The sequence below is a fragment of the Apteryx mantelli genome, chromosome 1 (assembly GCF_036417845.1).
Source record: "Apteryx mantelli isolate bAptMan1 chromosome 1, bAptMan1.hap1, whole genome shotgun sequence".
NCBI lineage: Eukaryota > Metazoa > Chordata > Aves > Apterygiformes > Apterygidae > Apteryx > Apteryx mantelli.
The window spans coordinates 69,697,871-69,715,938 of record NC_089978.1 but is presented as its reverse complement, the minus strand read 5'-3'; the positions used below and the strand labels follow the sequence as shown (position 1 = coordinate 69,715,938).

At 36.2% G+C, this 18,068-nt stretch overlaps 1 protein-coding gene across 1 annotated transcript in view; it reads left to right on the top strand.

Moving 5' to 3' along the window:
• VWA3B (von Willebrand factor A domain containing 3B) overlaps positions 1-17,447 on the top strand; it is a 75,166-nt gene extending 57,719 nt beyond the window's left edge. The window contains exons 24-29 of the mRNA XM_067289704.1: positions 6,009-6,129; positions 7,178-7,302; positions 8,425-8,562; positions 9,030-9,127; positions 14,079-14,320; positions 17,367-17,447. Of these exons, the coding sequence (XP_067145805.1) occupies positions 6,009-6,129; positions 7,178-7,302; positions 8,425-8,562; positions 9,030-9,127; positions 14,079-14,320; positions 17,367-17,434 (792 nt within the window). The 3' untranslated portion in view covers positions 17,435-17,447. The remainder of the gene's footprint in view (positions 1-6,008; positions 6,130-7,177; positions 7,303-8,424; positions 8,563-9,029; positions 9,128-14,078; positions 14,321-17,366) is intronic.
• Positions 17,448-18,068: the final 621 nt, after the last annotated feature.

Here is an 18,068-nt window from a genome sequence, read left to right as displayed (position 1 = left end):
AAATAAAAACCCTTAGCTTTTAGCTTTTAAGAGTTCCTAATTATCTTTACAACTTCTTAGAAGAATTAGTAATCCTTTTTGGATGTCCTTGCTACAGGAGCTTTCTGTTTAAGCCTGCAACTGAATTAATGGTCTGGTTATCCTCCCTCTGTGCTTTGACCTTCTGTGGGAGTTGAGTTCAGGCTGCTCTGTTTGCTGATATCTGTGAAAGGTAAGTTATGTCGATAGCTTATTGAAAGAGGATGAAGTAGACATCCACCTGGACAGGGCCCTGAGGTGGCTGAAGATCCCCTGTGATGCAGAAAGTAAATGTTTTGGGTAATAAGCAAACACATTTAATTATTATCAGAGAAAATCTAAAACACCAAAAACTGATGATTAGCTAATTTGAGGGATAATTGTAGACTGTATCTCACTCTGTTTACGCAGTTTCTTTTGCTGCGCTAAAACATGTTGACTAAAAGCTTCATCTTCAGTTTGGTGCTTGGCTTTGATTTAAAGATATAAAAGATGAGGAATGTATCAGTTACTGTGTCTGTGTGTTCTAATAAGTAACTATTTTGACTTAAAATATTGTATCTCATTTCTGTTTTGAACTTGTCAGGCATAAGGGTCAGCCATCATTTCTTATTATGATTTTTCTCACTGAATGATAAAGCCCTTTACAACATGACATTTTTACCTTATAGAAGGACTTGTACACTCTCCCCTATCCACCTCACATTAGAGCCTCTCAAGTACCAGGGTCATGGCATTACTATTCTCCAAATGTGGTAGCTTCCAGGACAGTTTTTGCATTCTGTTAATGGCCTTCGCATTTTCATGTTAATTCTTTCTTTCCCTAAGTGTCATAATCCTGCCTTTGAGAGTGGCAAAGAACATCTCCTTTCATATTAAATATTTCTGTTTCTGCATGTCAATGGACATCAGATTCTGCAAAGAAATAAAGCCACATTCTTTATGAAGGAACCACTCTCATTAAGACTACAGTTTTAAAAGCGCTGTGTTTCCCTCAGCATGAGCTTGAATGTGCAGGGCTTAGCCTTGATTGTGGCCATGCTGAATGACCACTGTGTGATTAAAAATAATCTAAAATGATTTATAAATGTAATGTGAGTGTTTTGTAAAGCGGGTTTATTTGGGTGGGAAGAGACCTCTAGTGGCCCATCTAGCCCGTTCTTTTGTATACGGTTGATTTAATTATTCCTAATGAATTCTATAGAGCTGAGTCTTAACTCTATCCAAAAATGGAAATTCTTTACCTCCCTTGGCAGTTTCTTCTATTTCCTGATGCCCTAATTCTTACAATCCTCAATCTTCCTAACTGTTTAATGAACACTAATAGCTGTCTATTGATCTCTTTTACATTTCAAATGTTTCCTAAATAGCTTGGCATCTCCTGTCTTTGTTCTTGTGCATCTTTAGGGAGAAGAAGGTTAAAAAAAAAAAAAAAAGCATCACAGATTGTATAACAACAAAAAAGTTATAACTAATTTTAATAATTATCTAAAATTGTTTGGTTAAATTTTCCATTGTCATCAATGGAGTAGCCTGTTGGACAAAGTGCGTAGCTACAAAAAGTTATGCTTGCTCCAAAAAAAAAAAGGACTGTGGTTTACACAGAATGGGCTCATTGTCACCGCTCAGGGGAAAATCGGTAGTTTGGCACTGTTGATCTGGAGGAATCAGGGTTGTGTTGGTAGTAGGGCTAAGGTTAGGACAAATATACTCAGAGGTCTGTGGATAGTCTTCCTATCCGTTCTCACCTACGGTAAGAAAGTGCAACAACAAATCTCTTTTGAAAGTGAATTTTAAAATACAGCAGACACTGGCAGAGGGAAACAAAATCTGCTCCACTTCATATGGTTTAATGCATTGGCTTCAATGGTTTAATGCATTGGCTTCAACGTAAGCAGAGCTAAACACCCTGGCCTCAGCAGAAATCCCTGTGAATCAGATGAGGCTCTTTTGTAATGAAGATAATAGACAACTTCATTCCAGAAATGGGCACTGGGACAGTTGCACTGAGCACCTAAAGCTCACGTTAGGTAGGGAGGATGGGTTTGAGTTTAGACGGTGGTTCTGAAGCACCTGAATTCTGCAGTACGTTGTGCATGCGTCCTCAGTCTTTAGTACCGGGATTAATGTGGAATGCTGAACGCTGCCCAAGTTATTAGTCAAGCATTACAAATTAGTTAATAATAAATATTCAGCAGCAGCAGCTGTCCCTTTGGAGCCTGAGGAATTAAGTAAATGGCTTATCCAAATGCCTTTTTGTGTTTGTGGAGTTGTAAGTCTTTGCACTCAAATCACCCTTTGTTAGGTTATACTTCAAACAGCCAAGCACTGTGAAGAGCCTGTGTCTGAGACTGTCTGAGAAACAGGAGTGTTGGTATAATTTATGTTCTATAGAGGTGAAGAATAAAACTAGAAAACAGACATATCTCCTGTTTAAAATATCTCCTTGTGGTTTGTATTTTTTTTGAGTTTTGTTTATTTTGGGGGAATTTTTTAGTGTTGTTTGTGATTTTTGTGTGGGATATTGAAAAAGTCTGGGGAGAGAGGAGTTCTTGATAGTTATAACGAAACTGAGAACAAATAATGTAGTCAAAGTTATTCCTGACTTTTGCATCATTATTTTCTGTTAGGGCAAATCTAGTATCAAAGTCAATTGTACTTTTAAGGGAAAAAATGTCATCAGACAAGGAAGCAGGGCATATTCACCCTAGCAAGCAGGGTTTTTTTAAGGGTCTATGGGTTATGGGTTTTTTTCAGAAACAAAATTTATAAATGGAGTGTAGATCTATGGACAAGTTTGGTTTTTCAAACCATATGATTTTGTGATTCAAAGGAGCAGTGTTAGAGATGGATGCTTGCAAATTGTTTACCTAATGTGGGCTAATAAATGTTTTAAAAATTAATGGGGAAACAGAATGATTTATTTAACTTTGCATTTGCTTATAATTTACATTTAGAAACATTATCTTGAGCAGTATGGAGAGAATAATATGCTGTTATTCAGTACTTAATTTCATACTGTTGTAGCAGATGTAAATTACATTGTGATTCTAGATTATTAAAATATTTCAGTATCAGAAAGACAAGGTTTTTGTATCATCAGTTTTCTTAATTTTCTCAGGAAACTAAAATGTGAAGTATTCTTTCACATTCTGACAAATACACATAATTCCCTGATACTCTCAAAACCTGCTGTAAGAGAGAGGGCCTGAATAGGAAGAAATTCTTTCTTCTAGAAAAAAAGAGATTCAGAAACATGACCTTTTTTTTAAGGCAAATAACCCTGAGGCCCCATAAAATGGTAAAGTGAGATATAAAAGGCTTTAGGGTAAAAAAAACATAATGACTTGCAAAGTCAAGTATTCAGAAGCTCAGAAAGGCCAGCAGTATATTTTTTATGTAGAGTCAATTGTCATTTATGATAGTCTTTGACTATTTTTCACATACTGTATTTTCCACAACCCTTCACCTCCGTCACTGCATGGGACGCATAGTGCTCTTTATGTTCCTGATTCAGTTAGTGCTGAATGCAGTCACTGACTGCAGTAGGAGTTGAGTCTGTCCACATATGGCCACCTCCTTTTGTATTTCTTTCTGTTCTCACTATTCAGCACGTGGCCCCAGTTCTTTTTTATAGTGTACCATGCATACCATTCATTTGGTCCAGGGTAGTTACTTTATCTATGAACTTTTTTATTTTATCATTATAATATCTTAGTCTTTTGAAAGAATTTGTCATCTTGTTTCCACAAAACTTGTGATGTAAAACTGTGTTATTATCCTCATTTTGCAGATGGGGAAGCAAGGTAGACATTGACTGAGACCAGAATGATAAGGGATTCAGGATGTCCAGGCTGAGAAATGTAGCACATTGACTTTTCTGAGAGCTGGTCATTTTAGAGCAGTTCATCCCTTCCAAACCAGATGTTTCCTGTTGCAGTTACGCATACTAAACACTGCCACAAATCAGAAAATTAGGATCCAAATTCAACCTACCTCACTTTAGGATATAGCTGCATTAACATCCTCGATAGGCTAGATTGCCCTTTGGAAATTTCTGTCTCTATTGAGTATGAGGGAGCCTGTGAAATTTCAAGTACCTTGTTAGAAATCATTGAGGTACATGGTCCTAAATAACAACGCTTGAGAAAAAGAAATTGCATCTTTTGATGATACAGTGCTGGGCTTTGAGCTGACTGGTATCCTTCCAAACAAATTTAGCAGTTATTATAGATCTATAAAAATAATAGCTCAGTTTTCAGTAGTGGTGAAAAGAAAAATCATTAGGAATGGTACAGAGAAAGCAGAGATCGGAAAGTGTTACGCCACTGTGTACGTCCATAGTGTGCCCACATCTTGAATACTGGCTGTAATTCTGGTTTCCCCATTTCAGAAAGGATCAAGTAGAGCAGGGAGGTTACAGCAACTGGCAATAGGAATTAGGTGAGGTTTGGAACAGCTTCTGTATAAGCTAAAACTTTATAATAGACTGAATAGTTTGGAAAAGAGCTGGTGGAGAAGGGAGTATAATAGAGCTATGAAATCAAGATGTGTAAATGTGAATAGAGAATCACTATTCACTGACTTTTCCAGTATGAAGAATAGGACCATCAAATGCATCTTGCTAGCGCCAGATTCAAAATAAAAGTGCTTCTTCGAGCACCACACTGTTAAGCTGCTAAACTCCTTGCAGCAGGACATTGTGGATTGTGAAAGTTGACATATATTCAAAAAAGTCACACAAGAAGAAGATATCATGAGCCATTAAATGCAAACACTCTCTCTTCTGCCTCAGGAAGATCCTGATCTATGCATTACTGGAGTCTGGGAGAGTATTCAAGTAAGAACATGCTTGCCCTGTTCTTACACTGCTATTGGCCTGGAGCACATACAAGAAAGCAGCTGGATGGATATTTGGTCTGACTCCATACACCTAGTCTGTTCTTAAGAATATCTCAACTAAACAGTTATAGCACTGAAAAAACCTGAAGCCAACTGAAAAACATTTTTCCCATGGAAAACATTTTAAAAGCGAATAATACAAAATATCCCACAGAAAATGTCATCTGTTTTTCAAGAACTTGTGCATCAAAAAGATTGGCCAAAGAGAAAGATTTTTCATCTGGAAAAACTTAATTAATTAAATTTAAGAGTTGCTTGGATCACCAGCTTCTTTTGTGAGCAATTCAGCAGTAAGTTGTGTTGTTCTGTGGTGACTGTGGTACCTTATGGGAGCTATAGTCTGGGGAGTTCCACCCCAAAGAAGAGAATTAATGTTTGAAGAACCCAAACTACCAAGGCCGAATGATACACCGTGGTGGCTCTGGAAAATGTGGTTTAATATTTTGCTAAGCTGAAATGTTTTAAAACTGCTGAAAAGTTTAAATTTGAAAATCAAACAAACTTTAAATATTTGGTAAATATAAGTTATGGATTGTAAATATGCATTTTGTCCAGACAGAAGTTGCAAGATTTTCTTTTTATTTTGGATTTTGTATTTGACTTTTTTAATCAGTCATTCCACATAGTACGGATACTTTTAATAAAAAATCATTATCATGAAAACCCACCTGTCTGAAGGAAATAGATGTGTATTCAGTGTTCACTTATTTTGCAAAATAAGTAGATTTTTCCTTACCTCATTCTTGGAAATCCAACTTTGTAAAATTTTTCCTAGGAAAATGGCAGCCAGAGTCATGATTCATTAAGGTAAATTTCTACCTGGACAATTAAAATACAGACTTTGTTATGACCATGTAAAACAGGATTTTATAGTGAAAACTGTTAGGTGAGCTTATCTGTGAGTGCTTCCTGTAACATAGCTTCATCTATTTATAACTATTCTGAATGTTTAAAATAATCCATTTTACTGTGAATTATTGACAGAGTTCATAACATTATATTGCATAAATGTTTAGTTAATTCCAAAGGATAGGTACAGCCTGACTGGCTAGTTGTTGTGAAAAAAACATATTTGTATCAAATTACAGAAACTTGAAGAAGAATCTGTGAAGTCACAGTCTAAAAAAAGACAAAAAGGCAAAGTATTTTTGACTGTCAAAAGCCAAAAGGTGATTGCAAGATCAGATATCACCGGATTTTATTATCCAGGTAAATATTTTTCTTTGCATTTTAAGTATTTTTAGAGTTTCCTAGTACCAATAAAACATTACTTTTGGTCATATTTAGCTAGTTCAGTTTTCATTAGATTTAATATTACACTTGCATATTAATGAAAAATGAATATATGTATTTTGTGTGTGCACATATATACATTTATAAAAACACACATTGTGTAAGGTCCAAAAACTATGCAGATCTGCTGACAGATAGGTTTATAAAAGAAGAGCATGGGAAGAAATGCTTTTCAGTACCTGACACACATTTTAAACTAGATGAGAGTATCTGTCTCTCCTTCTTTGGTGCCATGCTGGGTTGTTTCTGTGCAGCATTTGGAAAAGGCCGAGCTTTTGGGTTTGCTCAAATAATTCATCGAATGTTTCTGCCATTTTGTTGAGTTTTAAGGCAGAATGATTATCATGTAAAATTGTGTATTGTCATTTCATTTAAAAAATCAAACTAATGCAGAGACTTTGCTACAGGAAAAAGAAAGTACCATGGCCAATTCTGTTATCTTCGCATTTTCTTGTGTTGTGGATGTTTGAGCTTGCTCTGTGTGTCCATATAGAAATTGTGACCTGAGGCAGAGTAACTGTAGATGTAGTGTGTGTGTTTGCGTGCATGTGTGTGTGTAGTGGAGAAGTCCATTATTTTTATGCTACCTTGACTTGTTTTTTTCTTCTTTTTCTCCATATTTTTACCTCTGGTAATAGCTTGATCATGTCAACAATCAGCCAGCTGGTAGGTTCACAAAGTTCATACCTGGGCTAGAAAATTATCCTTTTTTTGGTTTTGTAATGGCTGTGTTATTAAGAACGGTTACTAGGGCTGCATTTATTCAGGCACAAATTTCCCCATTTCCTTAGCACAAATTAAGCCGGCTAAATGAAAGCTAACTATAAATGGAAATGAGGAATGTATAGTACTGACAGAGTATGTCTGACCTCAGTGACATATGACAGTTTATAGGATTTTTTGAAGTTTTCCAAAAGGGGTAAAAACATAATCATTTGAATATTTTATTATGTTCTTCTTTTAGGAACTGTGATAAATAATATCAGTTCTACCCATGCACTTGTTGACTTCATCCATGGGGAGACCTGGACTGTACCTGTGAAGTTCATTATATCTGTAGGGGGTGCTATGCCATGTCCATATCTGCAGGTGAAGAATTCTATTTTTTATGGTAGCAAATATGCATTGTTAACTTTGTCCCATTGGTCATAGATAGAGTAAATAATAGCTCTTTTTATATTTTGCAAAAAGTGATTTATTTTAAAGAGTCTTTAATGACAGCAATAACTCTGTTTTGATGATATTTTCAACATGCTGTTTTTCATTTGTTTAGAGCCTCTTTTCATTGTAATCCTATTCATTTGCTTATCAGAAGTCTATATTATTTTCTTTATGAAACATGACTATTTGGCCACCTATGGAGGAGATGTATGCTATTTCCCAGCAAAAGTTTCCTAGCAGGTAGTCTAAGAATCAAGGAGAGCCTTTTATGTACAAGAAGTTCTAACAATTTATTTATCATAGCATAATTTAAATCCAGCAAATAACCTTTTACTAACCCTAAGTAACAGTAGTGGAAAAACCTCTTCTTATTCCAATTCTGTTTTTTCAAGTTGATCAGCTGACTATCTGCAATCACAATTCTTTTTTTTCAGGTGATTCTTATTTTACACGAGAGATGATGGATACAGAAAGCAGTTCCGTAACAATTTTGTTACACTTGAAACTAGAGACATTTTTTTTTTTCCCTTGAAATGAAGTCAAATCCTGAACAGGTGGTTCCTGGTATTCTGTAAGGGAAGCATCCCATTCTGGAAAAGATCTGCAGAATTTCCTGGAAATTATAACTTCTGTATTGATTTAAAAATGGTTTTGTATACATCAGTTACATATGCTATTCTTTAAAATTCCAAGGTTGCTTTAAAAGCTTGTTATAAATGTATGCATTTGTACAAAGTTCAAGGGGATAAAAGAGTTGGAAGAGTTTCCTCATCCTCATTCTGACCAACTCGCCAGCTGAGCCCTGATGCATTCAGTAGGGCTCTGTCATGTATTTTTTGCTTTGTGTTCTCTTCCTGATCCAGTGGAAATTAAGAGTGATCAGCACCTGGGAGAACCAAGTCCTTTATCATTGCCTTTAAAGCTCTATATGAAAGGACTGGAACATGTTAGAATGATGATCTGTGTAAAAATCTCAATATCTATCTTTTATGTCTTGTAAAACTCACAAGCTACAAGGTTCTCACAAACCAGTATTTTCCTGGTGTGCAGGTTGGAGACTATGTGTTTGCCAGGACTTGGACACAGACTGGAAATGATTATTATGTACCTGCCATTGTTATATCAACGCCAAAGAGAGTGGAAACGGATAATAAACTCTACACAGTTCTGATGTTCAACAACAAGAAAGTAAGTAAACCTATAAGAGGAAACAAATTTGGCAGTGGTAGTACCAGGATGCTGCTATAATTGGCCAGGCTAAAGAGCTTGCTGTCCCATTCCCTGTCTCCAGCTAACCAAAGTAAGTCAGCTTTCAGGGTTGAATGAAAAGCCCTCTAATATAATAATCCATTTGGTGGCTTTCACAAGCTCCATGCTGCTAAAATGAGAAACTTAGGGGTTTTTTAATCACATGCAGTACAATCTTTATTCATTTCATTATGTTTGTTTGTCTGTAGGCCATTATGATAATTTTACTGCATTTTTTTCATGGTGCATTATTAAAAAACATGCTTTGCACTTGAAACTTTTTGTCTTCATCATTTAGATGATGATTACACCTGCATTAAAGTGGTTGGATTTTTTTATATACGTATTTCTTTACTGTTTCCAAGATTTAAATTTAATTTGGATGAATGTTGATTGTATCATTGCAGGAACACTGTGTAAGAAGTGGCCTTATTAAAATCAGCCAAACAAAGTATGCCTTTTCCTGTCGGTACATAAGAATGGTGCAGATGGCAGATTATATGATGTGAGTATACTTGAACCTAACAATATAAAACTTATTTTGTGTGAATCCTAAATGTTGCACTTCGGGTTCAACTGTACCATCAGATTTCCATATCTAATACTCTAACTACTGTCTTTGTGAAATGGAATATGGTTTGCTCTAAACATGTAACCGAGTGGTTTGACCCATAGAGCATATGGATGAGAAGAGTATTACTTGTCTGTTCCACCATTTTATTACCTGGCAATTTGTTGCCCAATTTTCATTTTGGAAACATTGATGGGATGTGTTGGCTTGAAGCTTAGCCCTAGGAAGTTGTTAGAGAACTGCTGAAAGGTGAGACTGAGTTTCTGTTTGTTGTAGAGCTCATTTTTCTTTCAAGATTTTTGCTGTGATATAAAGCTATGCATTGAATTGTAAATTGTTTCTAGGATATTGGATCTTTTATTGGGCTTAAATATGGGGAATGATAGGGAGAGAGTATGTAGCATGCTTTGAATACGAGCCCCTACTTAAGTTCTGCAGAACTTCTGTAGAACAGGGCTAAAATTTTCTGATGTGAACAATGCAGGGAACATGCAGTGGTTCCAAGTGATTGTGGATTACTTTTTCATTTTTTATAAAGTTCTAGTTTTATCCAGTTGAAATAGCATTGGGTTGTGGTAACTTCCAGAGCACCAGCTGTCTCTGATAGTTACCAACATCAGATTTTCGAAAGCAGTATAAGATCAGAATGATCATCTAGGGCTATTTCCCAGAACACAATCCCAGCCTACAGCAATTTGTGAGTTAAGGATTTTCAGAAGCAGAATTGGAGTCTCTGTATTAAACAGACCTTGATGGCTTCTTCTTACACAAATTTGTACAGTTACCTTCTTGAACCCATGTGAACTTTTAGCATCCACAACCTCCTGCCAGAAGGAGCTCCATAGTTTTACTACATTTTGTGTGAGAAAACGCATCCTTTTGTTTTGAATATTCCATCTGCTTTGACATGCCATAGGGATTCTAGACTGAATGGCTCCCTCTTTATCCCCTCTATGTCAATGCAGCATTGGCACTGCTGCCAGAGTTGGATAATCCCTGTCAAGGGAGATTTCTTCCCAAGAGGCTACATGAACAGGACAAATCCCACCATTAAAGGCAGTTTTAAAACTTCACTTTTATTGAAATTTCCTAATATGATTATCAGTGTTAAAAATGATATCCATGGCTAGGGTACCTGCAGTGGGTGATCTATGGATTCCGTGAAAATAACAGAAAGGACCAAAAAGCAACACTGATACAAGCCCTAAGAGAGTGGTTCTCACACAGTTTCTAAGAGTGATTCCAATGCATTTTGAAACTCCCTCTTCTATCAGCTTGCAGTCACAGTGCATAAACAAATGAATATCTCCAATTTACTGAGCAGAATCTCTAATCTTGAAATATATTAATATTTTTTTCCCAGGCCAGATCATCTACATGATGGTAGCCAAGCCTGTTTTCACCCAAAAGTAAACCTTAAAACCATGATCTCCTACTTAATACATACAACCAGTTGAAAAGAGGCAGATGTATAATTGAGCTGTCTTCTAGGAAAATCAGTAGAAATCTTTCCTTTCCACTGAGTGTTGGATTATATTCTAAATAAGGTACCTTATTAATAAAAGATATGACTAAATGCATAAAAAATAAGAATGGCTTCCTTTCTAAATGCTTTGTTTCATGATTGAGTGCTTTAATATCAAATTTGATATTCATTCTCCAAACATAGACTTTATTGGCAAGCTGACTTGCCATTGTTATGTACAAATGATGAGAAGATTGAGTTATTCACTGGCAAACAGAGGAATTCTTTGGAGAACTGACTGAAGTGAAAGCGCTAAATTTCTGCAAACTAAAAATAATTGTACTCATTAGATCTAAATTTTAGATGAAGTGATGTCAAATCTGACAGCTCTTGGGTAAAATAGTATGTGAAACTACATATTCAAGTCTTACTAATTGTGAATTTATGTGTAGTGTATCCAGCTAGTAAACATTGGTTTGGTCATGTAAACACTGGTCAGTTGGTATAGCAGATGACTGAAATTAAATTAATGAAATCTAAATAATATATTCCAAAAAATATTTTTCCTGCAGCACAAAATAATGGAATCTTAGTTAAGGCATTCATTCTATCCCCTGTAAACTGAACTAAGTGGAACAGTTCTTAGCATGCCCTGAAACAGAGCATAAATTTTGCAAGAATAATTGTTGAACATACCAATATCTTTGCTGTTTTAAGATCTAAACTTGTCACTACATCATTTCTGTTTTTTTTTCTCTCTGCAGTTGAAGCTTTTAGAAACAAAGCAGAACATTTTAAATGACAATTTATGTACTATTTTAATATAATTTTTGCATTGTAAAATGTCTCTGAGAATAGCACTGTTCAGATAGATCATCCTCAAATTACCCCTATTAAAGGCACATGAAAAGTATCTCCAAGTGATATTGTTTCAAATGATACCACTTATATCTGATTACTAGTGTTTTAAAGAAACCAAGGCCCAGATACACAAAGGGACATTGTGACACTCAGGACAGTAACACCTGAGCATCTGACAGCTGTGTAAGTGGAATTTAAATGTCTCGGCTGGATGCAGAGATTTATGGCACATAGTGCAGTGAAATGTGTAAGGCAGCAAATAAATGAAGGGAGAATAGCATCTAAAACTGAGACTTTCTTTTAATTTAGATGCCCGCTTACAGCCCTGAAGTAGCCATATTTGAGCATTTGGGATTCGCAGGCCCCTTTGGCATTGGATAAAATACATAAAGAGTTTATGATGTAATTTTTAGTATATAGGCAGCATATACCTTACCCCCAGGTACCTAGGTCAAATGCGTTGATGTGCCAATAAAGAATTCAGTGATCAGTACTGAACCACGATACTCCATTCTGCCAGAATCACAGCAGAATCACAGCATCTTCCCCTGCATGCTCCCAACTTTATCATCTACTGCGATGTATTTCTCCCCATCTTTTTCCATGTTACATATCATCTCCGGTTCTGCTGAATTTTTAGCCTCTCTTCTAAGAATTGAAGTCTAGTGAGCTAGAGCTTTTATAGTTAACAGCATTTTTAATTTCCTACTTCTTGGAGCTATTACACTACAGTAAATTGTTTTGTAAGATATGAATAGACAGGCTCCGACAATGCACTTACTAATTCAGTCAGTTCCCCTGTAACATTCTCAGCTAGGTTTTTTGAGTTCTCTGTGAAGCCACATATTTGTAATGTGAAAACTCATTCCTCTCCTGCTGCTTAACATGTGACTTTAGTGTCATGTAGACATACCTAATGTCCTCTTCTGGGCATTGGCTGCATTAACTCAGTGGATGCATCATAAAAAGCCAGTACTGACCATGATTTTACTTTAGATTTGTTTCTTTTTGTAACCCATCATGAAGTGCTGAATGATTGTTTTCCTTTTATGAGGTGTGCATTCAAAGCCATTAAACAAACAATTGTGTTTCATTAGTTACACATCTCTTAATCAGTTACTAATATAAGGAATGCTATGGCAGTGCTCTAACCCAGATTAAGTTGGAGTTTCCATTAGAGCCCCTACCTTTCGGGGGGCACAGAAGTGTACTTCCAACAGAAATTTATTATGTGAAGCATTCTAAAATAGATACTTACCTCCCATGTCATACTTCCCAGTGGGGAACAGCGCAGCATATTGCTCATCAGTGCAGGCACATTGAATGGGAACATGCTGACACTGCTGATAGAAACAAACACAGCAGAAGCCGAAGTTCATCAGGAAGGAAACAAAATGATTGATGGCAATACTGGTATTAGGAACTCAAATAGAGGATTTTTTCATGCTAGGTCCTGTAGAAGTAGGGACTAAAAAGTAAGGGTTAGTCTGGGCTTCCCTGTTGACAGTCCACAGTGCATGTAAATATTGTATTACATACATAATTATAATGTAATATATTGTGTGTATATTTTTATATATATAACATAACATATAAAATACAATAGTAATTTTATTGTATTACAATAGCATGTCTAAATCTTCAGTTCTGGGTTCTTTGGGATTGCCTTTTTGATGTTTGTTTGTGGTGTGTGTGCTATGGGTCATGCTTAATTCACTTGTCTTTAGAAGTCTTTAGAAGCTACTAAGCTACTAATATAGCTCTTCTCATTTTAATATCTGATGCTAGCATCTGTTTGGGGGGTTTTGCTGTTGTCACAGTAGAAAGAAAGAATTATGACAGAACAAGCACTCTGCAAATGTAACTAGCAAGTTGCATGTGCAAGTTAAAACACTGCAAGCTCTGGGCCCACATCATAAAAGGCAGATAGTTGCCCAATCCTCTTTGGAGTCATGAGGGGTAGATAGAATCAGGGACTAGATCCAGAAAGGTATTTAGGAACCTTCTCTTATTTGATGTCAGTAAAGTGGAGTGCCTAAGTACTTGTTTCAGTTTTAGTTACCTAAGCACTTCTGATAAATTGGGGCTGAGTGCAGTGAAAGGAGTCATCTCTAACTGTATTTTGCTACATAACTATTCTGCAAATCTTAGGAATCTCAGCAGTGGGGTGGGAATGGACTGTCTACGAGGGTATGAAGGGTGCAAATTCTTGTTGAATCATGTTAGAATTGAGATTAACAGGAAGATTGTCCAGATTTTTTTTTTTAAGAGAAAAGGTTATATGCAACAGGTTAGCAAGATATACCCTATCTACAGAAATAAGAGAGAAACAATACATGCTGTGTTCCAGATTATTCTTTACTTATTTTGTAACTAAAATGGAAATGGAATTGTAAGACATTTATAGCCTGAAAAGTGGTCAAGAGTATGAAAAGCCCTTCTCTTGTTGGCACTGTGAGATGCAGGATGTGAAATCTATATAATGTAAAAAGATACCAAATAAATAGTATATGGTATGCGAGCTTTTAATTTAGTGAACTTCCTTCTCTGATTTTCTAGCCTGGACAAAGAGACCAAAAAGTCCCATCCTCACTCATCTTTGGGAGATGAAGCAGGAGAAAAAGCAAAGAAAAATATTGTGAAAGAACATAGGGGAAAAAAGAAAAAGAAGAGGAGAGCAGAGGACAAAAGACATCCCAAGGAGAGGATATCAGACTCTGATGATCTTTTGTTTATCTCCAGGAGGGAAGTAAAACACAGAGGAAGAAATTCACTGCCTAATGATGAAGAGGAATTTGAAGGTAAAGAAGTAGGCTGTAGAAAACTATAAATATTAGGTATTAAACAGATCTCATAGGCTTTTTGTTTATGCCCACCCAAGGAACCAGGGTTCTGCATTATCATTTCTGGATGTTAGACCAGCCTGCTTTCAAATGTCCTATGTGATGGGGTTCTGCCAGCTCCTTTGGAAACCATTCTTCACACTGATCATGCTCAGCATATTTTTCCACAGTAAAGGAAAGAAGTGAATAAAGCATGTTCTGGCATATGCTAGCTTAATTTCCCTAACATTTATAACAATAGTGAAGTTGCAGTAGTATGAACCTCAGTACCTGTTAGTAGGCAGAGTATATATTAGGGTTCCTGTATTATTTCTGACTTGTGCTAGCTAGATTAAAGGCATGTCTACACTGCAGGTGTTAAGTTAGCATATATGGAGCTCAATGCTTCAGAGGTTAATTTGCTTTTTGTGTCTAAGTTAACTCAGTTAAATCTGACAGCAGTATCTGTATTCCATGTTGCTCTGTAGTAGATGCCTCGGCTAGTATAGGTATGTTCTCGCATGCCACAGCCAACTTATCATTTTAATGAGCCTACTGTCAGTGGAACGATAGAAGGATTTTTTTCCATACTGGCTAGTTGTACCTCCTCATACCATTTTAAACATTCTCTCAACATCCTTGTTACTTATTTACTCCCTTCCAAAAGTAGTGGACTATAGATTCACTCAATCATCATGTTGACAAGCTACTTGAATTGAGTCTTCTGAACTTATCTTCTAAGTTCTCACTTATCTTTTGATGATTGTCTGCAAATTCCATGTACTTTATTTATACCAGGCATTTAGGTGCCACTGTATTTTAGCAGTGGCCTGATCAGACTTATTTGACAGTAGAGGTGCTGAGCTTGTCCTGTAGCTGTGTGAGACCATAGCTTCCACAGATAGGGATGCTTCCCTGGGAATGCTCAGTTATCCTTAAACTCCTCACTCTTGAACATCTTGAGATGCAGATGTTGAGTAAATGTGAAATCAGCAGATCATGTTACTGGAGGCTGAAGGAAAGATGAAATGAGGACAGTGGCTATCTATCACTTTGATCCTGCCTCACCTTGCCAAATTTGCTGAGACCTGGTCACATATTATCTATCAAGACTATTCTTCAAGATGGCATGCAGGTGGAACATGCTAAAGAGTGCCCCTATCTTCTTCTTGGCACCATGAGCATTGTTGGCGCTTTTGATTAAATTTATTTCTATTTGCATATCCTGTGTCTCATCAGAGAGGGGAAAGTCAGAGAGTTAGTAGAGATGTTAAATAAGACTGTATGGATATCCTCACTGAGTTTGATCAGATACCTCCTTATCCAGTCTCAGTATGTGATTGTGTATTTATCCTCTTTGGGTATTTGTCCTGCTTTCAAACTATGCTAGTGCTTTTCACAGTATTTTGTGTATACAAATTTGTAAGTTACATCAAATGGGTTACTAAAATCCTGATATACTCCTCTGTTTTAACTGAGTTAATACTGGATTTTAAAGAGTGGAGAGAAAAAAGAAAACAAATTTGTTTGACATCATTTTTTTCTTCTGCTCAAGGTCCAACTCTAGTATGAGAATAGTTCACACGCACAGCCTGGCAGTCCAGTGTGTGCTGAGGACCAAATTTTGTGAGATTCATGTATACAGGTGAACACTTACTCTCAGAAGCAGTCATATTTAATTACATTGATATGAGTAAGCCATAGAATAACATTAGTGAGGGGCTGGAAAGCTCTACTATGCTAGTGAAGTGTTTGGTTAGTCTCTGCGGACCAGATACTAAATATATTAGGTATCTAGCAATGCACACAGGCCCTTCAGGAGTTTTCATAATGCTCAGACAAGGCTGGATATTTAAGCTAGGAGCATAAGCTGCTAAAGTACTTATGAGCTCAAACACTCTGTTTTCATTTTCAGACATCTGTGTAACTTTGAAATCTACTTTGTTGCCCCTCATACACTGGACATGCAAATGTCTAGGTTACATGTTCAGACTGTCAGAGTGATCCCTTACCTGATTTTCCTGGAAGTTTTTTACAAGAATTCATTATTTCTTGATTGTTTATGTCAAAAGCAGGTTTTTTTAAAACAGAGTTAGCATCTCAGAGAAATATTTTGAACACCTGTAAGTGCCATTAATAGTTAAAGCTAATAACTTTGGTAGCTAAGTGTCTTTTACAGTAACTAGGTTATAGTCATTCTTTAAGGATATCTGAAAGCAGTCTATGGAAATGGGAATTGGCTTATTTGAAAAATGCATAATCTTCCCACATATTCCTCTTCTGTAGTATCTAATACCTGAATAATTTGGATATCTTTTAGCTTTCACAAAAGCTCAATAGTCCTGATCTATTTGCCTGAAGTAAAAGGTTTTTCTTCATAATTATACACAGTAGTTTCCCCTGTATGTTAGTATGTGTGTAATGTGTTAAAAACTTTTAATACTATCAACAATTCCTGCATTTACCTTTCCAAAGGTTTGTCTTATCACACTTATGAACTCTCCATATATATATATATTTTTAATCGGATTGGGCTGCATTTTGTAACTACTCCGTGTGTTAGTGAACATTTCTTCCTACAAACAGTTCCATTGACTTCACGTACTTTTCTCTAGTGCTATAAGGGGAAGTAAGTTCTCTTGAACATGAATGAGTTTTGCGGAATACAGAGATGGATTTTTGTGCTTAGCAATGTGAATTCAACTGTACAATTCTCATATAGGTTAATGAAGCCTTATAGTGCCACAGTGTTTTGGGTCCTGTGTGATTTAATGGAGCATTCGAGGAATGTTTGTAATCCAGCCCATGCTCATGTTGGGAGGAATCAACAACCCCTTCCTATTGTTTCCATTCAGGAAAACACCATTAACATAAATTAATAAAGATTAAATAACTGTATTACTTATTTAGTGTATATTAGGTTCATTATTGTTTTGATGTGTAATTTTGTCTTATTTATTCCAGAAATGTTACATTTAACACGTTATTATTTTACTATGTATGTCTCTTGCTCCTATTCTGTTAGTTCTGTATGTTTATATGAGTGTAAATGAAGTCCTGTCAACCCCCCATGGACTTTTAGTGGGCCAGTGATTCTTTGTCTAGGTAACTCTAATAAAACTATTTGATTGAAAAAACCAAGATCACAAGTGCTTATTCTCTCAGCAGTTATTACAGTGATTGTTTTTAGAGATGCTTTAAAAACATGTATTTGTTTCCATAGAAAAATTCTCTCTGTCTACTATCTTTGCTCTGTTCTCCCCAACCCCCATTTAGTAATGCCTAAAATCAGTGTTCATTTAATGTGATTTCCTTGCCAATTAGACTAAATCACAAAAAAATTTTGAGTAAGGTACAGGTATGATACACAGTAATAAACTGCAATGCCTGATGCATTAGCAAATCATAGCTAGCAGAGCCCAAACCTCCTTTTTAATTTTTAACGAGATGTGACTTGAAGCAATTACACTGATAATTACTGTAGCTGCCAATATGAGGTAGGTGGGAGACCTTTGAAAATTATCTTTTTCTTTCCTTTTTTTTTTTGTTCTGGCAAATGCAGTTCCTTTGAGTTGGGTTCAAGAGTTTAACAGCTGTGGCACCTGGCAGCCTTGTGGATTGGCTAGATTTCCCAAAGAAGGATTTCGTATTTTTGGGACCCGCTTCTTTTCCAATCTTGTTTTCCAGATAGTTCATTCAGCATTTGGAGAAGGCTATCATAATAAAG